The sequence below is a fragment of the Oryctolagus cuniculus genome, chromosome 20, assembly GCF_964237555.1.
Source record: "Oryctolagus cuniculus chromosome 20, mOryCun1.1, whole genome shotgun sequence".
NCBI lineage: Eukaryota > Metazoa > Chordata > Mammalia > Lagomorpha > Leporidae > Oryctolagus > Oryctolagus cuniculus.
Genome location: NC_091451.1, coordinates 15,409,982 through 15,427,620, shown reverse-complemented (window position 1 = coordinate 15,427,620; position 17,639 = coordinate 15,409,982). Strand labels below are relative to the sequence as shown.

At 55.0% G+C, this 17,639-nt stretch overlaps 1 protein-coding gene across 1 annotated transcript; it reads left to right on the top strand.

The window, feature by feature from the left end:
* Positions 1-4,150: 4,150 nt before the first annotated feature.
* CCDC177 (coiled-coil domain containing 177) lies at positions 4,151-15,040 on the top strand. Its single transcript, XM_070065640.1, has 2 exons — positions 4,151-4,477; positions 5,356-15,040. The coding sequence occupies exon 2, from the start codon at positions 5,384-5,386 to the stop codon at positions 7,478-7,480; it is 2,097 nt and encodes a 698-aa protein (XP_069921741.1). The 5' UTR covers positions 4,151-4,477; positions 5,356-5,383; the 3' UTR covers positions 7,481-15,040.
* The last annotated feature ends 2,599 nt before the right edge of the window (positions 15,041-17,639 follow it).

Here is a 17,639-nt window from a genome sequence, read left to right as displayed (position 1 = left end):
CTGAGTGGTTTTTCATCTACATTGATGAGCTCTTATATTAAATGTTCTGACAATGTCCCTAATAAATTATTATCTGTAAGAATTGTATAGTCTCTGTCACACCTTCTTCTTTTACAGAATAGAAGTTAGTGGCCAGCATTGTGTGCAGCGGGTTAGACCATTGGCTGTGACAATGGCATCCCATATGAGCACTGGTTTGAGTTCCGGCTGCTCCGCTTCTGATCCAGCTCTCTGTAATGTGTCTGGAAGGCAGCACACCATGGCCCTAATGCTTGGGCCCCTGCCACCCACGTAGAAGACACAGATAGAGTTCCAGCTCCTGGCTTCAGCCAGCTGTGGCCATTTGGGTAGTGAACCAGCAGATGGAAGATCTCTCTGTCTCTCCTCCGCCCTCTCTCTCTGTAACTCTGCCTTTCAAATAAAAAATTTTTAAAAACAATAAACAAATAAAATAAACACAGGGAGTTGAGTCTCAGAGAGAGTGAGACACTTGGGTGGACGTGGAATCTGAACTCTCGGTCTGGCTGCATTGCTCCCCATCACGTCCATTCCCTGACCCCGGCGTGTTCTGAAACTGTGCTGCTTCCTTTTCTGGCTGTCATAAGGAAATCGGATGTAACACACTGACCTTCAGCAGCCTGGGGTGCCCATGCTGAAGGAAATCAGCACACACCTGTGTGAACGCATCTCCTGAAATGGCCGGCACTTGGAGATGGGAGGTGAGAGCTCTGACCGCTGGGTGGCACCCCACTGACTGCTAAGTCAGCTCCCCAAGTGGCTGCTGAGCCCGTGCCCTGTTTCCAGGCCCCCTCCAGATGGCTCTCCTGCCATGACCTTGCCGGGTGGTGGGATGTTCCCCAATCAAGGGTGGGACATTTGTTGGGCATCGTGTTAAGAAGTTACACACACTACAGATGTTTCCCTGTGGGTTCTGACCACATCTGCAAGATCAGGGTTAGCAAAGTAAATGGTCGCAATTTTATCCCCAAGCATTGACAGTGTGCTGGTCTAGTTTCTTTACAAATGGTCTTTGCACTGTGACAACAACCCTGGAAGGTAGGACTTCCTACCCAATGAACAAATAGGAGTGCTGGGAGACAAAGATTACGTTTACATAGCTGTTCCACGGATGTGATCAACCGATCGAGGAGGCAGTTAAGGGGCTTCCGTGTAAAGGGATTCTGTTTGGAGAGGTGGGCTTGCCACCTGCTCATCTCTCTGGATCCACATCTTTGCATAAGCTCAGGGTGGTGTGGAAATACAAAATATGGCATTCACTTTGGGATTAGACAGCACCACATCCAAATCCCAGTCCCACTACTTGCTAGTCATGTGACCAATCACAGCTTTTTTTAAAAAAAAGATTTATTTTATTTATTTGAAAGGCTGAGTTCACACACACATAAACACATACAGAGAGAGAGAGAGAGAGAGAGAAACAAAGAGAGACACAGAGAAAGAGATCTTCCATCCTCTATTTCACTCCCCAAATGGCCACAATGACTAGGGCTGGGCCAGGCTAAAACCAGGAGCCCAGAACTCCATCTGTGTCTTCTATGTGTGTGGCAGGGCCCAAACACTTGGACATCTTCTGCTGCCTTCCCGGTGCATTACCAGGCAGCTGGATCAGAAATGGAGCAGCGGGGACTGAACCTCTGCTCATATGGGTTGCTGGTGTCATAGTTGGCGGCTCCATCTGCTGTGCTACAGTGCTGGCCCCTGTTAAGAACAATTTTTTCCAACATTTCTGCGTGTCTTGTGAAGGAGTTTGTTCCAGGGATGTTTGTAAAGTAAGCACCCCTAGTTGACAGAGATACTGTTTGCCTCCAGGTCAGAGTAATAAAGATAATGTCTCCTTTTGGGGCAAAGGTTGAGCAGCTGCGCTAGTGGCTCCCCATAAAAGATCAGGCCGTCACCAAGCTTGGGGCTGTGCAGCTGGGACAGAAGCCCGGCGACTTCTCCACGATGCTTGTGGAGCAAGGGGAGCTAACAGAAACAGGATCTTCTGCTTCCTGCTGTGCTACCAGTAGCAAAGTCTTTCGTTTCTGACCCAGGAGTCTCAGATCCTCCTCCAGTACCAGTGAAACTGTGGCGGGCTAACTCATGAGCAGGTGAGAACAAGATCCCAAACCCTTTTGAGGTTTTGTTTGTTTGTTTGTTTGACAGGCAGAGTGAGAGACAGAGAGAAAGGTCTTCCTTTGCCGTTGGTTCACCCTCCAATGGCCGCCGTGGCCGGCGCACCGTGCTGATCTGATGGCAGGAGCCAGGTACTTATCCTGGTCTCCCACGGGGTGCAGGGCCCAAGTACTTGGCCATCCTCCACTGCACTCCCTGGCCACAGCAGAGAGCTGGCCTGGAAGAGGGGCAACCGGGACAGAATCCGGCGCCCCGACTGGGACTAGAACCTGGTGTGCCGGCGCCACAAGGTGGAGGATTAGCCTAGTGAGCCGCGGCGCCGGCCCCTTTTGAGGTTTTAACACTATCATTGAACTGTCAAAAGAATCAGTAACTGGGGCCAGTGTTTGGGTGTAGCGGGTGAAGCCGCCAGCTGCACTGCCGGCATTCCACATGGGTGCCAGTTCAAGTCCCAGCTGCTCCACCTCCCATCCGGTTCTCTGCTATGGCCTAGGAAGGCAGTAGAAGATGGCCCAAGTGCTTGCCCCTGTGCCCGCGTGGGAGACCTGGAGGAAGCTCCTGGCTCTGGGTTCGGATTGGCACAGCTCTGGTCCTTGCAGCCAGCTGGGGAGTGAACCAGCGGATGGAGTACCTCTCTTTCTGCCTCTCTTTTTCTCTGTGTGTAACTCTTTCAAATACATAAATAAATCTAAAAAAAAAAAAAAAAAGAATCAGTAACTCTCCCTGTGTCACCTCCCATTGTACCTCAATCTCCTGAACGTTGGCTCCCAGTAGGATACAAAACCGTTTTTGTCAGTGTCACCAAACACAGATAACTTCCAGTTGCAGCGTGTTTTACCCCTGGGCAAATCCCTTCCGCCCTCTGCAGCCCTTGATGCTAGGGGTATATCCTCCTTCCGAAGTGCTCTGCAATGCACAAACCACACTTCTGCCTCTCCCTGATCTGTCTCTCCCCAGATGCCTTGCTGGCCTCTCTCTGTGGCTCCACCTGCCCTCGTTGGCTGATCTCGCACTGTGGCCATCAAGACCCTTGTACATGGTGATGACACCCCAGATTCTAGCTCCTGACACAAGCTCTCCAGCCCCCTGGTGAGCAGCGGCACCTCCAACTCAAGCTGTCATCCCCAGGACCCCTGCTGTTCTTCACGCCCCAGAGCCAAGCTATCTTTGAGCATTGCCTCTTCTGCTGTTTATGGAATCCATATCCCCTCCTCTTCAGACCCACTCCTGCTCGTGTCCCAAGCCTTCCTGCCCCGGGCGACTGCAGCGTCCCGCTACCTGCACTTCCAGCCTCCTCTTGGCCCTGTGAAGCCTCCACCTCTCTGTTCCTAAAACACAAGGCAAATCAGGCCACTTTCCTGCTTCGCTGTGCACGTCAGCATCGTGTGACCACACAGCCCACTGTGCTCCTCGATGCCATGTCCCCCTCAGTCCCTCCCTCGAGGATTTCTCCCATCTGTCTCTGGAAAGGAGGTGGGGAGGAGCTGCCTCAAAATAAAACCCAGGCACCGGCGCTAACTGGCTTTAGTTTTATTATCTGGAACCAGGAAATCAAGGTTGCATGAAACACCAGCTACCGGCTTTTTGCCTGCCTCAAACCCACACTGAGTGCACTTGGTTTTTCTTAAAAGATAAAATCATAGTTTGTATCGGGTGCATTTCTACACAGCTATTTGCTATCACCTTTTTTTTTTCTCCGCTTCTCAGGGTCTCCTTGAGAAACAAGCGCAGAGATGCCTTCATTCTCCTCAGTGAACAGCTCCAGGTCTCCCGGTTCCTGGGTGATGGATGTGTATCTACGAACATATAATTCCATAAGCGTGTAGCACGCAGGTACGAGTTGTTCACAGATATCGCATACCTCCCCAAGTATCCCGGCTACATAAATATTACGTATACTGTAATACATGTGTACATACATGTTTATTTGATTTCTTGGTCCTCCAAGCCAACAGAACCAACATCCCTTACTGTCCACCAGGAGGCGCCAGGGGAGGCAAAGGACCTGCGGTACCTTGGCGGTGATAGAGGTGGCGATGGATGCAGCAGCGATGGAAACGGGGCTTCCTTTTTAAAGAATCTGTGTGAGCGAAGCGCGCAGAGCCGCGTTATTTTGGGGAGACTCGGTCGCACTCCCCCTCCCGCAGTAGGTAGCGCCCCGGGTGTGCGCGCCCCGCTCGCGGACCCCATGGAGAGACGCCGGAGGCGGCAGCTGGGGCTCCTTTCGCGGCTGCAGCAGGCAGTAACCCGACCCCGCCGGCGCGGGGACTGAAGAGGCGCCGGGGAGAGCGGCGAGCTGTGAACAAAAGCCCGCGGCGCGGGGCCGGAGCCTGGGACGTGGGTAAGTCGGATCGGCGGGCACGGGCGCGCCGGGCTCTTGGCGCTCCCAGAGCCCATCCGCTGGGGGTGCGCTGGGAGGTATCTGGTGAGCATCTGGGGGCGAGTGTCCGAGCCTAGGCTGGGTGGATGGTCCCTGTCGTACCTTCCGACTTGCGGAGGAGATCGGGTGCGTTCGGAAGGCTGCAGGCACCTTCTCCATCCCTCGCATGCACCCGGTGGGGGTTGGGGTACAAGAGGCGGGCAGAGCTCCTAGCAAGCCCTGCCCGGGAGGCAGGAGCAAGTATCCACCACCCCTCCCGGCACGTCCTTGGGGATTTCTTTCAGCCCTGCCATCATCCGTGGGCCCTGAGCCATGGGTCTCCTTTGGCAGTGGGAAATCAACCCTAAACTTCTTCCCTTGGTAAACGGGGTCCTCGCAGCAATGCACTTTTGGATGCACAGGCCTCTTCTCTTTTTTTGTGTGTTCCTGCAAAACTGCAGCCCGGCAGCCCGCCTAAGCTACAAACAAATACGCTAATCCTCCCGGGAATCCTCCAGCGCCTCCCTCGCTGCCTGCACCGTGATCTTTCCATTTTAACTTGCAGCATGAAGGGGCTGCATCCAGCGGGCCGGGCGCCGCGGGGAGGGGTGGGGGGCATCGCCGCAGACCTCCGCCCAGCACGCCGGGGCCGGGGGAAGCTGAGGCTGTGCTCCGAGCCCCCGCGTCCCCCACCCAGGCCGCCCGGCCTGGGTTTCCAGGCCATCGGGTTTAGGATTTACGTTCCACCAGACCTTTGAGCCTAATCCAGGAAACGGATTAAATCGGGAGGGGTGGCCGTGGGTGCGGAGGGGGCGACAGCTCTCAGATGTATTCCTCTACTCCCTCCCTGTCACCCGCAGAGACGCCGACAAAGCACGCGGCTCAGCCATGGTGGACCCGGTGCCCGAGGAGGAGAAGGAAGGCGCGGAGCCCGGCGGGGCGGGAGGGGACGCGGCCGCGGCGTCCGTGCCCCCGGACGCCCAAGGCGCCCAGCAGCCCGAGGCCGCCTCTGCGTCTGCGTCCGCGGCGGCGCCCGGCAAGGCCGAGGTCACGTGCGCAGCAGAAGGCGGGCGGCGGGAGCAGTCCCCGCTCCTGCACCTGGACCTCTTCAACTTCGACTGCCCAGAGGCCGAGGGCAGCCGCTACGTGCTGACCAGCCCGCGCTCTCTGGAGGCCTGCGCCCGCTGCGCCGTCAAGCCCGTGGAGCTGCTGCCGCGGGCCCTGGCCGACCTGGTGCGCGAGGCCCCGGGCCGCTCCATGCGGGTGGCCACCGGCCTGTACGAGGCGTACGAGGCGGAGCGGCGCGCCAAGCTGCAGCAGTGCCGGGCGGAGCGCGAGCGCATCGTGCGCGAGGAGAAGAGGCGCCTCTTCACGCCGTTGGGCCCCGCGGCCGCCGCAGCCCCAGCGCCGAGTGCGGGTAGCAGCAGCAGCTGCAGCAGCGCCAGCCTCCCGGCCTCGCCGGCACCGCGCGCGGCCCGCAAGGCCTCCTCCAGTCCCTCCCCAGCCCGGACCCAACCTCCGCCCGCGGGCTCTCGGACAGGTAGGAAGAGCCACTCGCTGGACTCGCTGTCCCGCCGGCGGGAGGGCGCCCTCAGCTCCGAGTCTGGTGCGTCGTCGTCGTCCTACAGCGGGGAGAGCCTGCGGGAGCTGCGCTGGCCGCCGCGGGCTTCGGCCCGGAACAGCTACCCGGCGGGGTCGGCGGCCTCGGCCCCCAACCCTCTGGGCCGCCCGACCGCCTTGACCTTAGTTCCCATCACCGGCCGCAGCTTCAGCCTCGGCGACCTGAGCCACTCGCCGCAGACGGCGCAGCACGTGGAGCGCATCGTGCGCCAAGTGCGCGCCGAGCGCGGCCTACGCGGGGTGCCCGAGCGCGACCGGAAGATCGCGGCGCTCATGCTGGCGCGGCACCAGGAGGAGCGCCTGCTGCTGGAGCAGCGCGCCGCGGCCCACGGCCAGTGGGAGCAGCAGCGCGTGCGAGCCGAGCAGCGGAGGGAGCGCGAGGAGCGCGAGAAGCAGCGCGCGCTGGAGCAGGGCCGCCGCGCGTGGGCCGCGCAGGTGGAGGAGCGGCGAGGCCGCCGGGGCCGCGAGGAGCGCGAGGCGGCCCGGCAGCGGCAACAGCAGTGCGAGCGCAGCGAGGAGCGGCGGCGGGAGCTGGCCGAGCGCCAGGGCCTGCTGCGGCGGGAGCGGGTGGAGCGCGCGGCGCGGGAGGACCGGCTGCGCAAGCTGCAGCAGGAGCAGAACCTGAAGCAGCGCGAGGAGGGCCTGCAGGAAGGGCGCGAGCGGGCCGAGCAGGTGCGCAGGGAGCGCGCTCAGCGCGCCGCCCGCGCCAAGCAGACGCAGGAGGGCCAGCTGCGGCGGGAGAAGCGGGAGCTCGGCCGGGCGGAGCGCGCGCGCCACGAGGCGCTGCTGCAGGGGCGGGCTCGGCGGCAGCGCGAGGAGCAGGAGGGCCTGCGGAGTTCCCTGGAGGCCAGCTTGGGCCGCGCGCAGGAGAACTACGAGCAGATGGTGGAGCAGCGCACCCGGGAGCTGCGGGAGCGGGCCCGGCGGGAGGAGCTGCAGGGGAGGCGGGCCAAGGAGGCGGCCGAGCGCCAAGAGCGGCAGCACCAGGCGCACTTGGAGGCGTTGGCCCGGGCCGGGGAGCGTCGGCTGCAGCACGCGGCGCAGGTAGCCGAGGAGGCGGTGCAGCAGAAGGCGCGGCGCGCCATCCAGACTCGGCTGGAGAAGGAGCGGACCCAGCGCGCCAACAAGAAGAAGGTGGAGAGGGACGAAGACTGCCGCCGGCGGGAACTGATCCAGGCCATCGGGCGCAAGTTGGAGCGCAGCGAGCAGCTGTCGAGGGAGCGGCGCAGCGCGCTGGAGAGTGCCCGCTCCACAGCGCGGGCCTCCTTCCACGTGCGCGAAAAGGTTCGCGAGGAGACCAACACGCGCTCCTTCGACCGCATGGTGCGGGAGGCCCAGCTCCACGCCAGCCTGGATCGCAAGTGACTGCAGCCCTGCGCCGGCCAGGGTGGCACGCTCTGCAGGGTAGGGCCTCCCGAGGCCGCTTTGACCAAACCGTGGGAGTCCCCAGTTGGAGCACAATACTATGGCCTCTCTAGGCTGCCGGCGCTGAGGCATTGAGAGGACGGATGTGTGGGACCTGTCAGTGGGCCCCTCCTTTGTTTTTAAACACTTATTTCCTTTGGAGATGACATGGCACAATCCTTGCCCATGCCTGCCCTTGGTGGCTCCCACACCGGCCCTTGCCAAATTCCTCTTTGTGTCTTGAGGGTTGGACTAGAGAGGTTCTGGGGTGAGGGGCGGAGGGCGTGGGGGTGATGGCTCCCACCCCTCCTGCACTAGTTGCTCCAGGCACCTTTGGGACGCTGGTGTCTGGGATGACATTGGGTTGCTGAGTGGAGGGGGCGTCTCCTTGGCTCACCTCCACATCTCAGAATAAGGCAAATTGCACAAAGCTTGGCGACCTCCAAAAAAAAAAGCACAGCTCTTTGAAGGTGACAGGGTGCACCCAAGTGACCCAAGCAGCTGTGGCGCGTTGGGTACGCTTGCCTTTTACTTGGCCACCTGAGCAAGTTTCCATCTTAGTCCTCTAGGTTTTCTAGTTAGACAATCATCTGCAGATAGTGGCCCCTTTGTGTCTTTTTGTTGTCTCTTTCCTAATTCTCCCAAGTGGCACAGGAAGTGGGTTGGTTTGGTGATGCTGTTTAGCTTTAACGGAAGCGCCCAGCCCCTGGAGGAGGTGGGGTCCTTAGGCAGCAGCGTCGCACCCCATTAGACTTCCTTGCAGGGTGGGTTCAGGGGAGGCGGCGTCTGACGCCCAGCTCCCAGTAGACACCCACTGTTCACAGACGGCAGCCATGCCTTAAGAAGGAGAGCTACCTTATGTGCCTGCCAGGGCCGATCCAGCTGGCATCTCTGGCCCTGAAAGCAGACTCAAGGGTGGGCCCTGGAGAGCTTGGGGTGCAGGGGGCCCTCTGTGAAGGAATCGTCCCAAGCGCCCTGAGGACAACAAGGGTACCTGTGGCCGCTTGACCATGGCCGCAGAAGCTGGAGTTGCCTCTTTGCTGAGGCCTGTGCTTGCTGTGGTTGGTGGGGTAGCCCTTCCCCCTCTGAAATTCCGGGTACCCTCTCAGCTGTAACCGAAAGGTGTTTAATCCCTCTCTTGGTGCCTCATCCCCATCCACCAGATGGGGCCATCAGTACTCCTCTCCCGGGACCTCAAGGTCTCCTGGACCCAAAGCCCCGCCTCAGTATTCTCTGTTGGTCTTCTTTGTGCCTTTCTTGACCTGGAGTTGGGAGGCAGGAGGACTGCTGTGAGCCCAGCTGGTTTCTGGGAGCTTGGGTTCCTGGCGTTGCATCACGGCCAGATGGTCAGTTAGCCTCTGGGGGGGAATACTTGCAATACCAGGGCCAAGAGGCCATGGCCAGTTGTCAGCAGGCGACTGTACCCTTCTGAGTGCTTCCCTTCCATGAAGCCAAGATTGGCCCCCAGCCTTATCCACCTGTGAACTCTGCGTTTGCCAGAGAAGGTCGGAAGTAAAACATCACTTTTTATGATAAATTAGGATCAGGAAATAAAAATACCAGAAAGGAAAAATACAAGGAATCAGGGTAGAGATTTGCTACATTAGACATGTTTCATGTGTGTTCTGCCAGGCAGAATTCTCCCTACAATGGCTGGTTATTACACACACACACACACATACACACACACACACACATCACTTGTCAATCTCCTCCCCCAACCCCATCCCCTCGAATGCCAAACATGGATAGGAAGTGTTGTGTAGAAAGAAGTAGGGGTTAGTTGTTGCACTGAAAATGTTGTGAAACTAGGAAAGGAGCCGTGTACTAAGGCTTATTTAGTGAATGGTAAACTTGTCCCTTAACATTTCTTCTTGTTGGTGACCAGGTTGTCAGTGAGCTGTACTAACTTGTGTGGTTTGTGAGTCAGGGGCATTGAACTGAAAGGTTCATGTGATTCTGGTTCTTCCCTTGTGGTTCCTGAGTTGCTGTAGGGCTTCTGAAAACTTCTAGAATGTTCCACCCCAAAACCATGTACTCCCAAAGCGTGTGCACTCATGTGAGGAGACAATCTGGTCTTTGGGATGAGGCACCAGAAGGTACACAGATGATCTTATGTGGCCCTTGCCCAGTTTGTTTCCTGACTCCCTGGGTGACTTTGGGTGGATCACCTCTCTGGCTTTGGTCCCCCTAGGGTGGGGGGATTGTGACTGCTGCCCTGCTCTGCACACAAGTGCTGTGCGGATGAATCAGAATGCAGTGCTATGGCTGTGGAGCTGCAGGTGCAACCGCTGTAAATGGAAGGGTCACATGACTGTACTGAGGGTCACATGACTGCTGTGCCCAGAGAGTGCAATGCCTGGGGAAGACCTTGCACACAGTGGTCTTGAAAGGCACATGGCAGATCACAGTGCTGTGTGTGATGCAAAGGCCCAGCCTGAATGTCAGCAAATTAGAGGTTTGTGCTTGGACAGAAGCACCATGCAAAGGCAAAGATTTTGAAATAAAAAAAAATCCATATAACCACGTAGAATGAAAGCAAATACAGAAACCAAACCTCCTCACAGGAAGGAATGGCTTCCCCAAATTCTGGCCCATCTACTCTGTATTCTAGGAGAAGTTCGTGTTTCGAAAGAGGAGCTCTTTCCAGAATCTTCACTGGGCTCTTTGTGGGTGTTTCTTATTCCTAAATGCAGCAAGACAACATTGTGTGGGGCCCAGGGCAGACGAGTGGAGAGCGGCTGCTGATGTATATTCTGATGGGCAGTGTTGTCCCTGAGTGACATTCAGACAAACACCCCGAACTGGCCTGAAAGCACCGTGCTGGACGTTTCCTTGTGCCCACGAAGCTGCAGCCTGGAGATGCCCACAGGTCTTCGACGTTTCCCATCTTGGAACATCTTGTTCAGAAAAGAGGGAATGTGAAGTGGAGAGAGGAGGAAGGGGATGGATTGGAAGAAGCTTTTCTTGGGTTGGTTACCAAGGCAACAAGCGAGACAAACCATTTCAGATGAAATCATCAATGAAACTAGCCCAGTATCCTGTTCAGGCAGTGACCAATGCCCAGGCCACATCTGGACAGGGAGATGGAAATTTCATCTTGAAAGCACAGACTGAACCTTCAATAGGGGGCAGTAACCAGGATGTGGGGAAGACGAAGAATCTGTGAGAAGCTGAAGATAGGCAAGTGTCTTAGTCCACTTTGTGTTGCTGTAACTAAATACAGGCCGCTGAGTAATTTGTAAAGAAAAGAAGTGTATTTAGCTCACCATTCTGGAGGTCCAAGAACAGGGCACTGGCATCTTCTCGTCTCTGGTGAGGGCCTCGTGGCGTATGGCATCACGTGGTGGGTGCTAGAGAGAAGTCGCAATATGAGATAGGAAGCAGGAGAGGGGGAGGGGCCAGTCTTCCTCCTTTATGTCAGCTGGTTTTCATGGGAATTAATCCACTCCTTCAAGATGCAACCCACTGTGCAAAACCTGCATCAGTTCTTTTCTGAGGGTGGAATCCCCACAGGACCTAATGACCTTCCACTAGGCTCCATCGCTTTGCAGTCCCACACCCCACCCCTGCCTCACTGGGGACCCGGACGGGATCCTTTGGAGGATAAGCAATATCCAAACCACAGTGATGAGAATGCGATTTGTGTTCAGTCCATTCTGTAGAGGCCACCATTCATCATTGCCCCGCCCCCTTGAAAAAAGTCTGCTGAAAACAGAAGGGTGGTGCACAAAGGGGCTGTCTCTTGCTTGCCATTGAGTCCCCGTGCAGCCTGTGGCTTAGCACCTCCCACATGGAAAGCACATTAATACTAGGTAGAGGGAGCGGTAAATAGTGGGCATGTGACAGGTGACCAGAGTCCATCTGTATAGAACAAATCAGGCAGACAGTCCTCCAGCCAGTCAACAGATTTTCACTGAGCACCTGCTGGATTCCAGGCACTGCTCTTGCTGCTGCTGAAACACTGAGTCTCTTTGCTGATTGGCCCTCGGAATCATGAGTGCTGTGATATCATGAGCAGATATCTTTGTTTCCCCACTGGGCTTGCCTGCCTTACCACCCAGGGAGGTAACCTCAAGCCTTTTTCATTTTGGGGGACCAACGATGCACCTGTCAACCAGCACCAAGTCCCTGTTGCTCTCTCTCAGAGGTGCCTTGATTAATCAGTTCAAATTCGTAACGTCATGCTCCTAATCAGCTCTAAATCACAATAAAAAGAGATTAATCACCTTGCAGGGCATTATCTGTCATGCCCTCGAGAGAAGCAGCATGCATAGTAATTGTGGATCCAGAGAACTGAGCCTCAGGCCTTGTACAACCAGTTTGCCCAGAAGGGTACTGGCTCCATCCTTCAGCAGTTCTTGCTGAGATGAGGTCAACCTTGTTCAAGTATTTCAAGTTTCTTTTTTCATTTTCATTTATTTGAAAGGCAGACACACACACACACACACACACACACACACACACCATCTTCTGATTCATTTCCCACATGCCCGCAACAGTCACGGCTGATCCAGGCCAAAGCCAGGAACCTGGAACTCAATCTGGGTCTCCCACATGGGTGGTAGAGATCCAGGTACTTGAGCCATTACCTGTTGTTTCCCAGGGTGCACGTTAGCAGGAACTAGAATTGGAAGTGGAGTCCGGACTCAAACCCAGGCACTTGGACATGGGATCCAGGCAGCTTAACCACTGTGCCAAATGCCCACTAGCAACAAAAAGAGGACGTTGGTCATTACTGAGTTGATGAGAAAATTCAGTAAGCCAGAATATCCCACTTTTAAGCCTTGTGTTTGCAGTTGCTGGGTAGACTTGCCTTTCCTCCACTGTGTGATCATATCTGCACCCTGTGTGTCCTGGAAACACTTGGCAGAGGAACACAAAAGCAGCTTGGCATTGCTTCTGGTGGCCTGGAAAGGGGCTCTTGGTGGGGGGGCTTCGGCACAGCAGTTAAGACCCTGCTTGAGACACCCACATCCCGCAGCAGAGTGCCTGGTTCGAGTCCTAGCTCTGACACTTCTGATCCAGCTCTCTGCTACGTGCCCACCTTGGGAGGCAGCAGGTGATGGCTCAAGTACTTGGATCCCTGACACCCACGTGGGAGAACCAGATTGAGTTCCAGGGTCCTGGGGTTTGGCCTGGTCCAGCCCTGGCATTGTGGGTATTTGGAGTGAACCAGTGTCTCTCTGCCTTTCAAATACAATGAAAATAAGTAAATAAAATTTTCTCTTAAAAAAAAAAAAAAAAGAGGCTTCCAGGGACCCAGCAGCTGACAATCTGTTTTAGGGACGTTTTTATATGAGTACGTGCTATATTTGGCTTTGGGTGTTTGGTGTAGCACATCTATCAGAGCTGAACACAAGCTTTGGTGATGTGTTTTTAAAAGGCAGCACCTCACTGACCCAGGTGTGTCCTCGGCTACAGGGAGCTCCTCCCAGCACCACTTCACTACTAATGCCCTAGCTTCGATGGGTCAGGGCTGGAGCAGAGGGTAGAACTGACAGCTGTGGTTAGGGTGTGGGATGGGGGATGGCATCTTTCTGAGGCATGCGGAAATGTCATCGTTTGCAGTGTTGCTCCTTTGCAATTCAGCACATATCAGGTCACTTTAAAAAGTTCATGAGAAATAACATTTAAAGATACGTTTATTTTGTTGCCAACAAATTTTTGAAATCCATGCCTGTGAAGGGTCTTCAAAAATCCATGGAAATGCATATTATTTTTTACATTAAAATTACATGGATTTCAAATATTTTTGCACCAAAATAAATTTACCTTATAATTCCGTTTTCCACACATTTTATGAAGTACTCTCAAACAGTCATGTCCCACGTAAGCATGAAAACCTGCTCCAAGCTGCCATCTTGGAATGTTCTCACCTTTCTTCCTCCGACTAACAGTCTTGATGGCACACTTCTGTGTCAGACACTTGCACGATTCACGGGACTGTCCACAACATGTGAGCACACATGTACACACACACACACACACACACACACCTCTCCCATCCCGCTTCCATGTTCTTGCAGAGGGAGGGAATCTGTAGCCATCTTTTCCTTCCAAGAAAGGGTAAGCTCTGGAAAGATCGAGCTGCCTCTTGGTGGTCGTTCATGGCTTCCACCTACCTCCAGACCCAAGGCTGCCTCCAGGCTCTGGGCTGTGAATTGGTATCTGTATTTCCCAGATCCATTACTGGGCCTCGTGAGTCACAAAAGGTGTTCACGCTGCCACCATACGTCCCCTTCCCGGAGTGTCCGCTCATGTGTGGTGAGAGATTGAATGGCAAATGGAATTTGGATGCCAAAATGTTGCCATCTGGGAACACAGCAGAGGAACAGGGTAACTGACAAACCCAAAGTCCAGAAAATGCAGTCCGTGTGGTGTGGTCGTTACACCTTCAAAGCAAAGAGTCTGTAACATGGAGACAACAGAGCAGAGGACCGTGAAAGACGCAAATGCTTTCGAAGCAGCACAGTTGAAGGCCCCTGATGCTCAACGGGTGGGCGCTGTGATTCTGGATTCGGGAGGGCAGTAAAGGAAGGTTGAGCTTCAGCCAGGTGGACACCAGGTCCACATGGTGCCCCTTCTGGGGCAGCAGCCCCCCAACCACTGCAAAGGAAGTGGCTGTGGACTAGTGGTCCCCCAGTAATACACAGTAGCCTGGGATTTGGGATGGGTGTGGGATTGCCTTGTTTACCAAATTACCTTGTTTGGCAATAAAACTGACATCTGATGATAATTTTGGAAATTTTATTTTGAGATTTCCTAAACGATGGCTAAAATGACAAGATGCTTTAAAATATATGTCTTTCTTGGGCAAATGATGGTGTGCTTTTGTCCTGGTGATACTCCAAGTTCTGTGATAGCAACTTTAGCAGAACCAAGTAGGAGAGACTGGAGAACCACCATTGCAGAGGGGGAGTGGGGTCCAGTGGTGGAGGGTGTGGTGGCAGCTGGCAGGGATTCTGGGACCTATGGCTATCTCTGCTCTGCCCACATGGGAATGAGGAAGAAGGTGTGGGACTAGCCCAACCTGGGAGTGTGCTGATGGACTCGTAGGAGCAGGAAGGAAAAAGGTGGATGTGCCTTAGCATCACTTCATCCTCGACAAACGGCTTTCTCTGGGAAGCCTCAGCAATGCCCCGGTCTCCATTGCTGGCCCCCAGCCCTACAGGCAGCTGCATCTCCCCCGTGATGTTCAGTTGTGTGCAGGGTGAACAGTAGGCTGACCAGGCCAGTGCCACAGCTCACTAGGCTAATCCTCCGCCTGCGGCGCCAGCACACCGGGTTCTTGTCCTGGTCGGGGCGCCGGATTCTGTCCCGGTTGCCCCTATCCCAGTGCAGCTCTCTGCTGTGGCCCGGGAGTGCAGTGGAGGATGGCCCTGCTTGGGCCCTGCACCTGCATGGGAGACCAGGAGAAGTACCTGGCTCCTGCCTTTGGATCAGCGCTGTGCGCCGGCTGCTCTCCCATTGGTGAACCAACGGCAAAAGGAAGACCTTTCTCTCTGTCTCTCTCTCTCTCACTGTTCACTTTGCCTGTCAAAACAACAACAACAACAACAAAAAAAAAAAACAAAAAAACAAACAAACAAAAAAACAGTAGGCTGACCCACAGTGGCTGTGCATGGGGAAGTGGGAACCCTGCTACCCTTGTTTGCCCTAGAGAGAGGCCCCAGAGGATCTCAGAAGCATCCTCATCCCTCAGCAACAGCGGAACAGGCAGAATGTGCCTCCCAGGAACAGCTCCTTGTTTGAAGAGACCTGAAGGGTGAAGCAAAATCCCGAACGGGGGGGGGATGATTTTGCCAGGGCTGGGGTTGCAGGGTGATGACTGTATGCTAAGTACAGGGGACTCTAAAGCACTACACCTATGAGATCCCTATGAGGCAGGGACCATTGCTATTCCCATCTTAGATGATAAAGGGGAGGCACCAAGGTCCTGCCCCCAGGACACGTGATGCTGAGCTTGAAGTGTCTGCTCTACAGCATGCACCATCCCAGGGCCAGCAATGCAAGAGCCCCTTGTCCTGTCTCCAGCTGTGAGCCTGCGTGAGCCTTCGTCTTGTCCCTCTGTGCCAGCAGGGTCAATCTGTTCTAGTGAGGCCTGAGCTTTCTCTTTGCGATCTCACACATGGGCTTAGCAGTAGATGATTCCAGTGGCTGGCACCGGGACACTCGGGAGGACCCCTGTGTTATAAATATCATTCCTGGCAGCTCAGCGTCATGTCACCTGCGGCTGGGACCCTACTCTGGCTGTAACCAGCTCTCCAGGTGCTTAGGATGTGCACTTACATGGGAGCACGTCTGCTTTCCAATCCAGGAGTCATGAGCCACGTATACCTATTTACATGTGAACTAGTTAAGTTTAAAATAAAGCTAAAAGTTCAGCTCCTCCATCACACTAGCCACATGACAAGTGTTCAGTATCCACACATGGCTGGTGGCCACCACCCCAGACAACAAAGATACAGAACACTGCCGTCCCCGTAGAAAGCTCTAGGGCAGCGTTGGCATCAGCTGGGAATTCACTAGAAATGAAGAACTCAGGCGCCACCCCAGACCTTCTGAATCTGCTTCTGTGCAAGGTCCCCAGGAGACGCACAGCGCACATTCGAGCTTGAGAAACACCGTGCAGGAGGCAGGCCCACCCCACACACGCCACCCTTTCCTTCCTGATAGGAGTTTAGTTCACTGGGATGAGTCTTCAACTTCCTGGGCCGCCAGATCATGAGATTTTAGAGCCCAAAGGGAAGTTATACACCACCCATCCTATTTTACTTTTGTTTATTTGAAAGAGAGGGAGAGGGAAAGGCAGAGGGAGAGAGAGAGGGAGAGGGAGAGGGAGAGGGAGAGGGAGAGGGAGAGGGAGAGGGAGAGGGAGAGGGAGAGGGAGTGCACTCCCACCCACTGAGTCATTCCTCAAATGCCCACAACAGCCCCTGGCTGGGGTTGAAGCTGGAAGCTAGGGGCTCAATCCAGGTCTTCCATATTGGTGACAGGGACTCAAATACTTGAGTCATCACCAGTGCCTCCTAAGGTCTACACTAGCAGGGAGCTGGACCCAGAAGCTGGAGGCAGATTTTGAACCCAGGCAACTCCTGCATGGGACATGGGCATCCTAACCACTGGGCCCAACATCTGCCTCCACCCCTCTTTTGACCGACACTCTGCCAGGGCTCCCTCTCTACACGCGTTCTCGTTCCTTGCATTCTGATCTGGTTGGGGTGGTTGTATGCGTCCAGGACTTGACCTTGACTCTCTCTAGGTATGTGATTTTCTAGAAGGCTTCATCCCACTGAAGGCAGAAAAAAAAAAAAAAAAAAAGCTGTCCGTTAGGATGGCTTGATGAAATCTACCCTCTGCTTTCTTTGATTTTGAGCCTCCAACTGCCCAGTTTTGTTCTCTGGGTATTGTCTGCACTCAGTCCTCGCTGTTCATACACAGCTCACTGTTTGCTTTCATTATTAGATGGAGCCAGAGGTTGCGTGAGGAACTCTAGCTGTTCACCTGCAGCCATAGGGCTGGACCTACTCCCACTGCCACACCGGTCGCATCCACAGGCCCTCCCCACTTCTTGCTAGAAATGCACCACAAAGGTACAGCAGGGTTGAAGCAGTTTGTTTGATGTGGGTCCAGCCAAAAGCCCTGATCCTAGGTCTCCTAGCAGGCCTCTGTTGCCACAGGTGGACCAAGAATTTGACCTGGGTTTCCACTTCCTACAGCCGCTAAAAGAGGTAGAACACATCAGAGGGAGGGAGGGGGGTAAGCAAAAATCTCCATAGAAAGGGACAAAGGGACAAGGTTGATTTATGAAAGGTTATTAAAATAAGTACAGGAGTGGGTGCTTGGCTTAAGACACCAATTAAGAGGTCCAGGTCTGGGGCCGGCGCTGTGGCGTAGCAAGTAAAGCTGCTGCCTGCAGTGCCGGCATCCCATATGGGCACTGGTTCAGGTCCTGGCTGCTCCACTTTCAATACAGCTCTCTGCTGTGGCCTGGGAAAGCAGTGGAGGATGGCCCAAGTGTTTGGGCCCTGCACCCACATGGAAGACCAGGAAGAAGCACCTGGCTCCCGGCTTCAGATGGGCGCAGCTCCGGCCGTTGCAGCCATCTGGGGAGTGA